Source organism: Eulemur rufifrons, chromosome 15 (genome assembly GCF_041146395.1).
Source record: "Eulemur rufifrons isolate Redbay chromosome 15, OSU_ERuf_1, whole genome shotgun sequence".
In the NCBI taxonomy this organism is placed as follows: Eukaryota; Metazoa; Chordata; class Mammalia; order Primates; family Lemuridae; genus Eulemur; species Eulemur rufifrons.
In genome coordinates, this window is record NC_090997.1 from 12575974 (window position 1) to 12592268 (window position 16295).

Genomic DNA, 16295 nt, shown 5'->3' on the forward strand with positions numbered 1-16295 from the left:
CAGCCTCCCGAGTAGCTGGGACTACAGGCATGCACCACCATGCCCGGCTAATTTTTTCTATATATATTTTTAGCTGTCCATATAATTTCTTTCTATTTTTAGTAGAGATGGGGTCTCGCTCTTGCTCAGGCTGGTCTCGAACTCCTGAGCTCAAACGATCCGCCCACCTCGGCCTCCCAGAGTGCTAGGATTACAGGCGTGAGCCACCGCGCCCGGCCTTCATGTGCCTATTGGCTATTTGTGTATCTTGTTTTCTGAAGTGTTCAGTTATTTTGAAAATGAATATTTTAAAGCTTTTAATACTTATTACCTTCATAAAATTGTACAGTTTATTCTTATGTTAGCAGTATAGGTTTAGTATCTGTAATATTATTGTACATGTATATTGGTTTTTGTTCATGATTTCTGGCTCATAACTCCCATAGCCTTTGTTACAATGTTAGGGCCCCGCAGGCCTAATAAACAGAGTCTCTTCTCTCTCTCTCACTTTCTTCTGCCTTCCTTTCACCTGCCCAGGGCAGGACTCTAATCTTCTCCTGCTTTTCTGATCATGGGTCATAAGAAGGGGTCCTGCCCCATACCCTGGAGGAACGAATGCTACACAGGGAGGCCAAGAAGAATCTGAACAGACAGGCCTTGCTGGGTTTCCCCACTCAGTCTGTTAGTATTAGATCATACAGTTTTTGTCCAATCACATTTCTACATGGTTGTCAGTCATGCCTATCCAATGAAGGCTCCATAAAAGGCCCAAGAGGACAGGGTTCTGAGAGCTTCTGGATAGCTGAACACGTGGATATTCCTGGAGGGCAGCTCACTAGGGGAGGGCATAGAAGCTCTGCATCACTTCTCACATGCCTTGACATGCCCGGCCCTGTGCATCTCTTCATTTATATCCTTTGTAATACTGTTTATAATACACTGGTTAATGTAAGTGATTCCCTGAGTTCTTTGAGCCTCTCTGGCAAATTAATCGAATCTAAGAAGGGTGTTGTGGGATCCTTGATTGATAGCCAGTTGGTCAGAACCACAGGTAAAACAACCAGGGGCTTTCATTTGGCACCAGGAGTGGGGGGCAGTCTTGTGGGACTGAGCCCTTAACTGTTAGGATCTGATGCTATCTCCACGTAGGTCAAGTCAGAATAGAACTAGACAATACCTAGCTGGAGTCCACTGCAGAATTGATTGTTTGCTTGTTGGTGGGGAGAAATCCCCAGGTTTGGTCACAGAAGTCTTCTGTGTTGATTGTTGCTAAGTCAGAGACTAGCCACTCAGAGTGTCTCTAATCCGAATATCTGAAATTTGAAATGCCTCCAAATCTGAAACATTTTGTGCACCAACATGATGCTCCAAGGAAATGTTCGTTGGAGCACTTTGGATTTTAGATTTTTGGATTAGTGATGCTCAATCAGTAATTATGCAAATATTCCAAAATTCAAAAGAATCCAAAATCTCAAACACTTCTGGTCCCAGACATTTCAGGTAAGGAATATTCAACCTGTGTATGAAAATGCTTATTTCATTCTTGTTAGTTTCCATGCCCCTGTGCACTGGTAACTCACCAATGAAAGAATAGAAATAGTTTTCCCTAGCATTTTGGATCTTTCTAACTGTCCATAAAACATCTTACAGAAAAATGACTACTGGACAGGATCGCGTGGTTGCTCTTGTGGACATGGACTGTTTTTTTGTTCAAGTGGAGCAGCGGCAAAATCCCCATTTGAGGAATAAGCCTTGTGCAGTTGTACAGTACAAATCATGGAAAGGTGGTGGGTATGTATCACTGTTATTGTTATAACTATCAACTACTATTTTAATCTATGGGAATACAGTAGCACTATACGAGGTCCTATTTTTCAGATTTCTGAACTGCTGTGTTTGGGATAGAATGGTGGCATCTGTCAAAAAGTTTCTAATATTATATGTTTATAGCCTACCTGTGATAAATTTTAATAGTTATTGCTTGTGGTCACATAATATTTTTTCTATTCCCTCTTTTTTTCTACCCTTAGAATAATTGCAGTGAGTTACGAAGCTCGTGCATTTGGAGTCACTAGAAACATGTGGGCAGATGATGCTAAGAAGTTATGTCCAGATCTTTTACTGGCACAAGTTCGTGAGTCCCGTGGGAAAGCTAACCTCACCAAGTAAGAAAAAAATGTTGTTCAAGGGTTCATACAGGAGTTGAAAGTAATATAATCCATGAGACTAGGAACGGGTGTTTCAAATTTGTTTCGTATAAATAATATCTGAACAAGTTCCCTTTGATCAGCCATCTTGTCTCTGAAACGAAAACAGATTTTTGATAATTGTATTTCAGGAACAATTCAGAACTGCTATAACCTATAAATTACAATTGCTGCTTTGAACACCCATTCAGTCCCTTAAATGTTCAAAAATTGGTTGTTGGCCGGGCGCAGTGGCTCACGCCTGTAATCCTAGCCCTCTGGGAGGCCGAGGCGGGAGGATTGCTTGAGCTCAGGAGTTCGAGACCAGCCTGAGCAAGAGCGAGACCCCATCTCTACTACATATAGAAAGAAATTAGCCAAACAACTAAAAATAGAAAAAATTAGCCGGGCATGGTGGTGCATGCCTGTAGTCCCAGCTACTCGGGAGGATGAGGCAGGAGGATCGCTTGAGCTCAGGAGTTTGAGGTTGCTGTGAGCTAGGCTGTCACCTCGGCACTCTAGCCTGGGCAACAGAGTGAGACTCTGTCTCAAAAATAAAAAATAAATAAAAATTAGTTGTTAAATTAAAACTTAATACCAATCCCTGTGTTCTCAATTCAGAAGTCTAAAATGTTTGAAGTAAATAATTAATTAATTAATTTTTTTTGAGACAGAGTCTCGCTTTGTTGCCTGGGCTAGAGTGAGTGCCGTGGCGTCAGCCTAGCTCACAACAACCTCAAATTCCTGGGCTCAAGCGATCCTCCTGCCTCAGCCTCCCGGGTAGCTGGGACTACAGGCATGCGCCACCATGCCCAGCTAATTTTTCCTGTATATATTTTTAGTTGGCCAGATAATTTCTTTCTATTTTTAGTAGAGACGGGGTCTTGCTGGTCGGGCTGGTCTCGAACTCCTGACCTTGAGCGATCCACCTGCCTTGGCCTCCCAGAGTGCTAGGATTACAGGCGTGAGCCACCGTGCCCGGCCTAAATAATTAAATTGATTGTGAAGCTAAGGGTTTTTCTAGGAAAGACTGAGTCAAATTGACATTCTAGTGCAATATCTAGAATTGTTTGCCAGAATTGAACAATCTTAAAGGAAATTACTTTTTTTATTATTTATTTTCATGATGAGAACTCTCAAACTATACTTTTATTTTTTGATTAAGCTATCTCTCCCCAAATATTGGAAATTTATCCCTTGGAATGGGAGATGTGTATAGACGTAGCCAAGTCAGAGATAGGCACAAGCTCTAGCCATTAAAATAATCCTAATAGGTAACATGTGTTAAGCATGTATTACATGTTAGGCACTGTGTAGGGCAATATCTTTTAAATCTAAAGGCAATATCTTTTAAATCTTACACCATCAAGTTTAAAGAGGTTAAATAATTTCAGTTCACATAGCTAAGTGAAAAACTGAGGAATCACATCTGTTTTTTCAGATTCTGTTAGGTCATTAAAAGTGAAATGTCAGCGGAGTGCAGTGTCTTATACCTGTCTGTAATCCTAGCACTCTGGGAAGCCAAGGTGAGAGGATTGCCTGAGCTTAGGAGTTCGAAACCAGCCAAAACAAGAGCGAGACCCCGTCTCTACTAAAAATAGAAAAATTAGCCAGGTGTGGTGGTGTGTGCCTGTAGTCCCAGCTACTCAGGAGGCTGAGGCAGGAGGATAGCTTGAGCCCAGGAGTTTGAGATTGCAGTGAGCTATGATGATGCTGCTGCACTCTAGCCAGGGTGACAGAGTGAGCCTGTGTCTCAAAAAAGAAAATTATACAAATAAACATTAAATAAATATGAAATGTCTGATTTTGAATCAAAAGTTTAGTTTATTATATTAATATCTCAAACAAGAAGCAGTACAGTTGATCAAAGTGTGTGCCTAAACTATCGACACAGTTTGGTCATCTTAAGGGTAGCTTGCATATGCCAGCAGCGAAGAAGCCTGGAGAGTGAGTGGTGATGAAATAGTGAAAGGCATTTTCCACAGTTTGTTGAGAATCGAATATTTTTGCTTGCAAGAAGTGATCCAAAGCCTGGAAGAAGTGGTAGTCAGCTGGTGGCAAGGTCTGGTGAATATGGTGGATGACAGAGTTTTCCAAGTCTAGCTTCTGTAGTTTGAGCAGTATTGCTTTTTGCGGCATGTGGTCTTTTTTTTTTTTTTTTTTTGAGACAGAGTCTTGCTCTGTCACCTGGGCTAGAGTGCTGTGGCGTCAGCATAGCTCACAGCAGCCTCAAAGTCCTGGGTTCAAGTGATTCTCCTGCCTCAGCCTCCTGAGTGGCTGGGATTACAGGTGCATGCCAACATGGCCAGCTGATTTTTTCTACTTTAGTATAGAAGTGGTCTGGCTCTTGCTCAGGCTGGTCTTGAACTCCTAAGTTCAAGTGATCCTCCTGCCTCGGCCTCCCAGAGTGCTAGGAGACATGTGGTCTTGCAAGAAGATTGGCCTGTCCTATTGACCAGTCTTGGCTGCTTAATCCCAAGCTTCCTCATCATTTTGTCCAACTGGTTTCACTAGACATCTGCTGTAATTGATTGACTAGGTTTCATGAAGCTGTAGTGGATAATACCAATGCTGGACCACTAAACAGACACCATTAGCTTTTTTTGATGAATATTCACTTATGGACTATGTTTTGGCACTTCATTTTTATCCAGCCATTGAGCCGAATGCTTGCAGTTGTCAAAAAGAATCCATTTTTCGGCTGGGCGCAGTGGCTCACGCCTGTAATCCTAGCACTCTGGGAGGCCGAGGCGGGTGGATCGCTCGAGGTCAGGAGTTCAAGACCAGCCTGAGCAAGAGTGAGACCCCGTCTCTACTAAAAATAGAAAGAAATTATATGGACAACTAAAATATATATATACAAAAAATTAGCCGGGCATGGTGGCGCATGCCTGTAGTCCCAGCTACTCGGGAGGCTGAGGCAGTAGGATCGCTTAAGCCCAGGAGTTTGAGGTTGCTGTGAGCTAGACTGACGCCACGGCACTCACTCTAGCCCGGGCAACAGAGTGAGACTCTGTCTCAAAAAAAAAAAAAAAAAGAATCCATTTTTCATCACACATAACAATGTGGTGTAGAGATAGTTTGCCTTTATGTTGTGACAGTAAAGAAAGGCAAGCTTCGAGACGATTTCTTTTCTGATGCTCATTTAATTCATGTGGTACCCATCTATCCAGCTTCTTTACCTTGCTCATTTGTTTCAAATGGTCCAATATTGTCAGAATAGTAATGTCAAACCTTGCTGCTAATTCACACACAGGTTGAGATGGATTTGCTTCCACCACAGCTTTTAGTTCATTATTATCCACCTTGGTCTCAGGTCACCCACATGGCTCATTTTCAAGATTAAAATCACCAAAATGGAACTTCTCAAACCATTGGCGTACTGTGCATTTATTAGCTACATCCTTTCCAAACACTTCATTGATATTTCAAGCTGTCTACGCTACTTTGGTTTGACAATGGAACTCCTACTCGAAAATAATATGAAGTTTTGACTTATCCATGGTTTCACCAAAATTGCTCTAAAATTTTTTTTTGAAAAATAATCACAAGCCAAAACATGTGTTTGAAAGAATGAGGATGTACTTCACAGTAAAAACAAAAACAAAAATAAGTGTCAAAGTGAAATGTCAGAGATATCAGCTGTCAAACTTAGTACTTAAGGAAATCAGACATTCCATACTTAATAATCTTATAGTATTTACATTCTCAAAGTACACTATCCTGTGTGGTGTGGTCTAGGAATCATTCTTTGACTTGGGATTTGAGATATTTCTGAATTTACCTATGAATTAGAACTCTAAAGGTAGAGTGGCATAGCCAACCTCATATTGGAGTTGTTGCCAAAAGAAGACAGATTTAACTGAAGATTAGTGGTTTGACCCTAAAGCAGAATTAATTCAGCTAATGGACATATGCTTCATTGTATTGAATAGAATTTTACGCTCATGTAGACAATGTAACTTCCCTGAAATACATCACTGACTTCAAAGTGTGATTCAGAAAAGCCATCCTTCAACTTTGAACTGGGTCATTTACTTGGTTTTTTTTTAAATAGAGATGAGGTCTTGCTATGTTGTCCAGGCTGGTCTTGAACTCCTGGCCTTAAGCATTCCTCCTGCCTTGGCCTCCCAAAGTGCTAGGAATACAGGGGTGAGCCACCGCACTCGGCCATGGATCATATACTTTTAAAATCTTCATCAAATAATGAACAAAGGCAGTTTTAGAAAATTTAGGAGTAAGTGTATAGACCAGAGAGTTAATAAGCAATTTAAAATTATTATTTTAATAATGAAATTGAGATACCAGGTTATAAAAAGTACTACTTGCAGAAATGTATATACACTAAGTACTTTATATAAAGTTTTTCAAATATTCTTAAAAATACCTTGGAGTGATTTGCTCAAGATGCGATGAACCCAGCCTGAGCAAGACTGAGACCCTGTCTCTACTAAAAATGGGAAAGAAAAAAAAAAAAGTTTAGCTGGGTGTGGTGGCGCATGCCTGTAGTCCCAGCTACTCGGGAGGCTGAGGCAGTAGGATCGCTTAAGCCCAGGAGTTTGAGGTTGCTGTGAGCTAGGCTGACGCCATGGCACTCTAGCCCAGGCAACAGAGTGAGACTCTGTCTCCAGAAAAAAAAAAAAAATGCTATGTAGAAATACCAAGTACTATCATAGAAAATCTTTCTCTGTATATTACTCTCCTTTTTTATTTTGAGGCTTGACTATCCTCTTCCTACCCCAAACCCAAATAATGATTAAAAGAAGAAAAGCAATATTTCTCTAATTCTGTCATTGAGAATGTTTTAGAGCGAAAATTATACTAGTTTTTATAGGTGTCCTGGTGAAGAGGTATAAGTATTTCCATTTTTATGGTAAATATAAGTTCAACAGGAACAAAGAACTTTAAATTACGTATTAGGTCCAAACCAAAGCAAAGAAACTATCTGTATATTGTCATAGAAAACCAGCTGTACGGCCAGAAGTGCTGGTTATTATGGTTTGAGTTGAAGGTGTATGGTGAGACTGGTATCCAAGGTTGCCTGCCTGCCTGTACACATCACCGCATTCTAGGTGTTTATCTTCAACTTGATAATGGGAAGGTTAGTGTATCCATAAATGATTGGTTGGGGTATGTATGTATGTGGCGATGATCAGTTCACACATTAACCAAATTCACCATTGACTGAGGTATAAAACCCATATGTCAGTTTATAGTGAGAAATACTAGCCTGAGGAAGACCAGATATGCTGGTTTACTGATGAGCGCAGTGTTCCTTTAAGTTACCTCTTATTTAAAGATGGAATTAGAAGACGACTGTGTTGTGTGGTGGGTATGTGGGGAAAAAACTCATAGTAAAATGTTTTCTACTTAAACTAGTTAGAGGCATTTCTTTCCTCTTTAGAGGAATTCTTGTCACATAGACATGTTCATGGTCTGGATGCTTTCTACTGTAGTAATGCGAGCATTGTGCTAAAAATGTTTGCCTCAGTGGATCTTCCTTTTGCATGCTTCTGTTATTGACCATCTGCCTGCCAGTGGACCCCTTCAGTTGTTCCTATTATCTAGTCTCTTAAACCACTTGTATCTTGATTGTGTATATTACTGTTCATTATGGAAGGGTGGGGATGAGACTGACGATCTCAAGATTACCTCTGTTTATTGCCTACATGTATGATCCTTATACTTAGGTACCGGGAAGCCAGTGTTGAAGTGATGGAAGTAATGTCTCATTTTGCTGTGATTGAACGTGCCAGCATCGATGAAGCTTATGTAGATCTGACCAGTGCCGTACAAGAGAGACTACAAAAGCTACAGGGTCAGCCTATCTCAGCAGACTTGTTGCCAAGCACTTACATTGAAGGGTTGCCCAAAGACCCTACAACAGCAGAAGAGACTGTTCAGAAAGGTACTTCCATAGCATCATATTTCTTCTGCTTCCTGCCTTTGGAACCTGCTTGGCTTGGTCATGCTGGGTTTTGGAATGCTTGAAAGGAAACTTAAACTACAGCCTGAATGAATCACAAGGACTCACATGGAAGGATATACAAATTCTCTTATCTTTCCAGTTATATGAATGTTGAGAAGCTATGAACTCTATATGAAAGTAAATTTCTCTTTATATATAGCTAGGGCAGCTTAGTTTTATCAATAGAAGATAGAAGGCTGACTATGGACTTCCATCATTTTTGTAGGTTAATTTATATTATTGTAACTTAATTTCTTGGTTTCTTCATCTGTAAGAAGGGTGAACTTTTATAAGTTATACAGTATTGCTTTGTGTATGTGCTTTTAAATTTGTGCTTTTTAACTACAAGATGACTTTGTGCCATTATAGATCTCATTCTTTTTCTTCATTTTCCTTCCATGGTCATTTTAGAGAACTATCCATGTGGCTGTATTTATAATAAATAATGGCTTTTATCTGCAGGAAAATCCATGGTCTAGATTGACCATGTTTACAGATCATTCTCCCTAGTGATGAGTTCATTGGTTGTTTTTAACACACTGCTGTTTGTATGATAAATGTCCTTATTTATTCTCTTTTGGACCTATGCAAGGGTTTCTCTGGGAAATATTTTCAAGAGTGGACTACTAGGTCATAAGATATACATATATATTAATACTTAGTTTCACTAAGTACTGCCAGATTGCTGAAACAGTTTGTATTCTCTCTGGCAATCTGTAAGAGTTCCTGTTTTCTCCATGCTCTTAATAATAATTGGTATCATGTAATATTTGCCAATGTGATGACTATGAAGTGGTATTTTTGGGGTTTTTTTCGTTTGTTTTGCTTTAATTTACATTTCTCTGATCATTGAGATTGAGGATCTCTTCATGTACTTACTGGCCAGCTGAGTTTCTGCTTCTGTGATTTGCTTATTAAAATCTTTGCCCATTTTTTCCATTGAAAAATCTATTTATTTTTTGATTTTTGAGAGTTCCTTTGTATACCCTAGTTATTAATCCCTTGTATTTTTTTTGAATTGGGGTATGTTGCTTAGGCTAGAGAGTGCAGTGGCTATTCATAGGTGCAATTATAGCACACTGCAGTGTAATACTCCTGGGCTCAAGCAATCCTCCTGCCTTGGCCTCCTGAGTAGTTGGGAGTACAGGGATGTGCTACCATGCCTGGTTCTCCCTTGTCTATTTTTGACATTGTATATATATTCTCCCAAGTCTGTCATCTGTCTGCCAACTTTGTTTATGTTATACTTTGTTAAACAAAAATTCTTACTTTTAGTCTATCAATATTTCACTTCATGGTTTCTGCGTTTTGAATCTTGTTTAAGAAATCTATTTCTACCAGAAGTTCACAAAGACATTTTCCTACATTTTCTTCTATTTGCCTTATAGTTTATTTTTACATCATTCGGTGATACACAGTTCACCTTTTTATTTGATTTAAGATAGGGAGCCACCTTAATTCTCTTTATAGTGAGCCAGTTTTCCCAACACTTATTTACTAAATAGGTTATTCTTTCCTCACCTTCTCATGTATAAGTGAGCCTTATTCTGTAATATTCCATTAGCCTGTCTGCTCTAGCTCCAGGAACACATTTTTTTTCGTTTGGGAAAGTGAGTCTGAACATTGTTTTTATTACTGCTGTTTGGAGTATGTCTTAATATTTGATAAGGAATCCCCTCTGCTTTTGTTTTTCAAAATTGTCTTAGCTATTTATACACCTTTATTGTTCATTACTCATTTTGGAATACATTAGTTGACTTCCTCAAAAAAATCCTTACTGAATTTACATGTTTAAAGAGGATAGTTATCTTAATGTTAAATTATCTCATCCATAAATATGTCTCATCAGTTTTTTAGGTCTTCATTTATATCCCTTTTAATGTTGTTTTTTTTTTTTTTTTTTTCTTGAAACTGAGTCTTGCTCTGTCCCCAGGCTGGAGTGCGTGATGTCATCATAGCTCACTGTAACCTCCAACTCTGGGGCTCAAATGATCTTCCTGCCTCAGCCTCCTGGTTTGCTGGGAGTACAGGCATGGCCATCACGCCTGGGTAATTTTTTTTATGTTAGTAGAGACAGGGTCTCCCTCTTGCTCAGGGCTGGTCTTGATCTCCTGACCTCAAGTGATCTTCCTGCCTTGGCCTCCCAGAGTGCTAAGACTACAGGTGTGAGCCAACATGCTTTGCCACTTTTAATGGTTTTTTTAAAAAATAAGAATTTTTATTTATGTCTTATAATGTTTTTGCTTGTGAGATCTGGAAGGTATGTTAATTTCATTTTTTCTTTCTCATGTAAACTTTTTTTTTTTTAAATAATCTGTGGATTTTTAATTTATTTATTCATTCATTTATTTGTTTTTGAGACAGGATCTTGCTCTGTCCCCCATGGCTAGAGTGAGTGCAGTGGTGGGATCATAGCTCACTGCAACCTCAAACTCCTGGGCTCTAGTGATCTTCCTGCCTCAGCCTCCCATGTAGCTGGGAATACAGGTATGCACCACCACGCCTGGCTAATTTTTGTATTTTTTGTAGAGACAGGGTCTTGCTCTTGCTCAAGCTAGTCTCGAACTCCTGACCTCAAGCCATCCTGCCTTGGCCTCCTAGATTGTTAGGATTACAGGCATGAGCCACGGCACCCAGCCAATTGTGCAATTGTGGCTTTCGATGAACAGAGGTTTTTAATTTTAATTTGGTCCAATTTATCTCCCCTCCCCCCTTCATGGAGAGTACTATTTATGTCCTATTTAAGAAGTCTTTACATATCTGAAGGTCATGAAGATAGTCTTCTGTATTATACTAGAAGCATTATTGTTCTGGCGTTTACATTTAGATCTACAATCCTGTGTGTGTTGTGTGAGTAAGGATCAATATTCCTTTTTTTTATTATGAGTATTCAATTGTTACATCTTAACTAAAGCTTTACTTTTCTCTATAAAGATCTTGTGCATTCATTTGTTATATTAGTTCTTGGATGCTTTAAACTTTTGATTGGTATTATGATTTTATATACTTTTAAAACTTTGTACTTGGTTATTGACATGTAGGGATAAGTTCATCTTTATTTAAAAGTTCATCTTTATTTACTTGATCTACCAGACAAAAACTTATGATGTAATCTGTATGAAGTGCTTTAATAAATAAAATGTACTTGAAGGCTAAAAATGTTTTCTTTAGACTACAATAAAGTTAGGGCAATAAACAACTTGCTTTTTTGGTAATATTATAATAGTTATGATAGCTTTAGATTCCAGATCTAAGAATTTAAGAATAGGTCTTTCTTAAAGTTGAATATTATGAAAGTAGTATTCAGTTGTATCTCCCAGAGCAAAGAATTCTACACCTAAAGGCTTTTCAATAGAATGTCTCCATCTTTTTCCTAGGCATTTCCTAGTGCCTTCCATAATTTAAAACAGTGTGTCTGTTATATTTAAAACAGGCTATATTTAAAACAGTGTATCTCTTCTCTTCATTTGTAACATATAATTTTGAACTATTTTGTAACATTATTCAGAAGAGCTCTTTCAGTAAAAGCCTTTGAATGCTGACCATTAACCCAAAGGAAACTGTGTGGACACAAATCTGTAACAAGTTAACTTCTTGGGGAAACTAATCTGTGTTATTACTTACAGAAACAGTACAAATTTGTCCACAAAAAGCTCCAAGAGAATTCAGCTTATTTCTAGTTACAGTGATGAATTTTCCAAGTTTTAAAATAAGATGTAGGATGTAAAGTTTGCTTTTGCTGTTGAACAGTTATATATACCTTTTTTTTTTTTTTTTTTTTTTTTTTAATGAAGGGGTGGGGGGTTGTGAGGAGGGGTGTTCAGTTGCCTTGTTTGTTTTTGTTGAGACAGTCTCAGTCTGCTGCCCTGGAGTACAGTGGCATCTTTGTAGCTCACTGCAACCTCCAACTCCTGGGCTCTAAGTGATCCTCCTGCCTCAGCCTCCCAGGTAGCTGGGACTGCAGGTGCGCACCACAACGCCCGGCTTTTTTTTTTTTTTTTTTGTTGTTGTTTTTCTCCTTTCTTTTTGGTAGAGATGGGGTCTCACTCTTGCTCAGGCTAGTCTTGAACTCCTGTGCTCAAGCAATCCTCCCACCTTTGCCTCCCAGAGTGCTAGAATTACAGGCATGAGCCACCTCACCCAGCCTATATATACCTTTAATACCTTGTGGTGAAGGGTAGTAGTAGAACTGCCAGTAGGGGGGTGGGATTGGGACTTAGTAATTATTTTATTCTCTGATCCTGATAATACAGAGTTTGTCAAGCTGGAGGCTGTAGATCCTTTGGCTCTCTGGGGAAAATATAATGGACAGTAAAAATATGCCACTTATAAAGGAGGCAAAGTTATATCACATAATGAAAATGTCAAGATTTTATTCTGGAATTAAGAGTCAGAAATTTAATTATAATAAGGAAAGTTTTCTTTGGTGTAGCTTTGTGTACCGTATCTTATTGCATGGCTTTTTTTACACATTTGGAATTGTTTTTATAATGCTTTGAGTCTGTGGTTCATTAAAGTTTTTTGAGGGTTATATATTCTTTTGAAAATCTATTAAAGCTGTAGTCCCTTGCTTGCCTCAGAAAAATACATGTCTACACATAAGACAGTTTTACATGCAGTTTCCAGGAGATTTACAAACTCTCTGAAAGCCACATACCTTGAAATTAGAGCTAGTCTTACACATTATGTGGATTTCAGCTGCAAAGCATTGTTGAAGAGCTTTGATACATATATCTGGCTGAGCCGGACTTGGTGGCTGCACCTGTAGTCCCAGCTACTCCGGAGGCTGAGGCGGGGAGGATTGCTTGAGCCCGGGAGTTCGGCTGTAGTGTGCTCTGCCAATTGGGTGTCTGCATTAAGTTTGGCATCAATATGGTGACCTCCTGGGAGCGGGGCACCACCGGGTTGCCTAAGGGAGGGGTGAACCAGCCCAGGTCGGAAACAGAGCAGGTCAAAACTCCTGTGCCGATCAATAGTGGGATCAAACCTGTGAATAGCCACTGCACTCCAGCCTGGGCAACATAGTGAGACCCCATTTCTTGGGGGAAAAAAGATATCTCTGGCTGAAGATGATGGTATATACCTTCCTTGGCAGCCAAATGTTAATTCAGATGGACAGGCTCCTCTTTCTTCTACACCTACCTGTCTTAACTATGTACATTTTTATTAAAATATGCCTATGTTTATGAAGAATTCTATTCCTGTGTATATCTTACGTATCTGTTGCTTTAGTGTGTCCAACTTAAATATTAAGCTCTCAGATGCAGTGACATTATGTGTAGTGTTCAGAACAATGCAATGTCTAGGAAATGGCTTATAATGATATTTCTTTTTTTTTTTTTTTTTTTGAGACAGAGTCTCGCTCTGTTGCCCGGGCTAGAGTGAGTGCCGTGGCATCAGCTTAGCTCACAGCAACCTCAAACTCCTGGGCTTAAGCGATCCTCCTGTCTCAGCCTCCCGAGTACCTGGGACTACAGGCATGCGCCACCATGCCCGGCTAATTTTTTTCTATACATATTTTTAGTTGGCCAGATAATTTCTTTCTATTTTTTTTTAGTAGAGACGGGGTCTCGCTCTTGCTCAGGCTGGTCTCGAACTCCTGAGCTCCAGCGATCCGCCCGCCTCAGCCTCCCAGAGTGCTAGGATTACAGGCGTGAGCCACCACGCCCGGCCTATAATGATATTTCTTATATTCCTAAGTTTTCGTAGGTGTGTACAACACCGCCAAAACTGATAACAGAAATTAGCTGGTCTAAATGGATATAACCTTCCAGAAATTATTTTCACAGATGTGACATATTTCGAATGTAGGAAAGGAGGCCATATATTTGTAATATTTTGATACTAGGATTTCTGTTCCACTTTGCCATCTTCCTTCTTAATGGACTAAGAGCTAGCAGTCCAGCTTAGCCATCCTGCATTTGCAACTTTGTACTTTCTGTTCTGTAATAGTTTTGGCACAGTGGCTCACATCTGTAATCCCAGCGTGAGGCTAGGAGTTTGAGGCTGTAGTGAGCTATGATGGCACCACTGCAGTCTAACCTGGGTGACAGAGTGAGACCCTGTCTCTCTAAAAACAAAAAAAAGTTATGTATGTGGAAAGTTTAAGTAGTAGGGTTTACTTAAAATAATTCTCACAAATTTCCAGCATGGCCTGGCACGGTGGTTCACGCCTATAATCCGAGCACTCTAGGAGGCCAAGGCTGGAGGATAACTTGAGCTCAGAAGTTTGAGACCAGCTGAACTAGAGCAAGACTCCGTCTCTACCAAAAAGAAAGAAAAAAAAAAAATAATAGAAAATTAGCCAGGCATTGTGGTGAGAGCCTGTAGTCCCAGTTACTCAAGAGGCTGAGGCAGGAGGATCGCTTGAGCCCAGGAGTTTGAGGCTGCAGTGAGCTACAATAACCCCACTGCACTCTACCCAGGGCGACAGAGTAAGACTTTGTCTCAAAAAAAAAAAAAAAAAGTATATAAAAAAAATTTCCAGCATGAAAATCTTCCGATTATTGCTATTTTATAACTAATTTGTTAGCTAAGAACTCATTTGTTTTCTCTTCACTTTGCTTGCTCTTAATTCATTTCTTTCTAAGCACATGGTGAACATCTTCTGAATGCATATTATATGCAATAGTTGTAAATAGTATAAGAAATTACAAATTAACTTTCAAAAAAAAGTAGGTTGTGCGGAGTTGGAGAGACTCCTTGTTGGCTTTGAAGACATAGGCTGCCATGTTCTGAGAGGGCCTTTGGAAAAGGCCACATGGCTAGCCTCTGAGAGTTGTAACTCTGCTGTTAGCCAGTGAGAAAATGGGGACCTTAATCCTTTAGCCACAAGGAGGTAGATTCTGCCAACAACTAGAGGGAACTTGGAAGGCACTAACCAGTTGGTAGCACAAACGTAGCACAGATGAAGGCATACCTTTTATTAGTACAGGGACTTCTCTTGTAGTTGTCAGAGTTGTGGAGTCCAGCTAGCTAGAGGTTTATCAGTTTAACCTCAAAGTTTGGGCACAAGTCATCAATGTTCACTCTCATGCCAGTTCTATTCAACATTGTACTAGAAGTTCAAGACAGTATAATCAAACAGAAGAGGAAATAAAAGGTATACAGATGTGAAGGAAGAACTCTCTCTCTTTACAAGTGACATGACCACGTTTGTAGAAAATCCTAAGGAATCTACCCCCAAAAAACACTAGAATAAGTGAGTTTTTAGCTAGGTTGCAGGGGTGAAGGTAAATATGGAATAATAGTAATTCTACATACTAAAATGAAAAATGGGAAATTGAAATTTAAAAATGAGTATTATTTATGATAGCATTATAAATCATGAAGTAGGTCAGGCATGGTGACTCACATCTGTGATCCTAGCACTTTGGGTGACAAAGGCAGAAGGATCACTTGAGCCCAAGAGTTCAAGACCAGCTTGGGCAACATATGGAGACCCTGTCTCTACCAAAATAAAAATAAGATGATCCAGTGTAGTGGCACATGCCTGTAGTCCTACCTACTCAGGAGGCTAAGGCTGAAGGATCACTCCTGAGCCCAGGAGTTAGAGGTTACAGTGAGCTATGATCTTGCCACTGCACTCCGGCCTAGACTACAGAACAAGACCTTGTCTCTTAAAAAAAAAAAAAAAAAAGAAGAGGCACAGATTAATGGTATAGAATAGAAAGTATACAAGTAGATCCTTGCATTTTATTTTTGGCCAATTGGTTTCCACAAAGGTGCTAAGATAATTCAACAGGAAAAGAAAAGTCTTTCTCAGCTTTCACAGGCATTTAACACCAAAACTATCTGATTAGGTTTTGGGGGAGGGGGGTGTGTGGGTTTTTTGGTGGTTTTTTTTGTTGTTGTTTGTTTGTTTTTGAGACAAAGTCTCTCTCTGTTGCCTGGGCTAGAGTGCCGTGGCATCAGCATAGTTTACAGCAACCTCAGACTCCTGGGCTCAAGCAATCCTGCTGCCTCAGCCTCCCGTGTAGCTGGTACTACAGGTGTGTGCCACCACATCCAGCTAATTTCTTTCTATTTTTTTAGTAGAGATGGGATCTCACTCTTGCTGAGGCTGGTCTCGAACTCTTGAGCTCAAACGATCCACCCACCTCGGCCTTCCAGAGTGCTAGGATTACAGGTGTGAGCTACCACACCAGGCCCCAAAACTATCT

The 16295-nt window shown here is 39.7% G+C and overlaps 1 protein-coding gene across 1 annotated transcript in view; it reads left to right on the forward strand.

The window, feature by feature from the left end:
* POLH (DNA polymerase eta) overlaps positions 1-16295 on the forward strand; it is a 38361-nt gene that overhangs the window by 2909 nt on the left and 19157 nt on the right. The window contains exons 2-4 of the mRNA XM_069487672.1: positions 1630-1770; positions 2010-2144; positions 7856-8073. Of these exons, the coding sequence (XP_069343773.1) occupies positions 1634-1770; positions 2010-2144; positions 7856-8073 (490 nt within the window). The 5' untranslated portion in view covers positions 1630-1633. The remainder of the gene's footprint in view (positions 1-1629; positions 1771-2009; positions 2145-7855; positions 8074-16295) is intronic.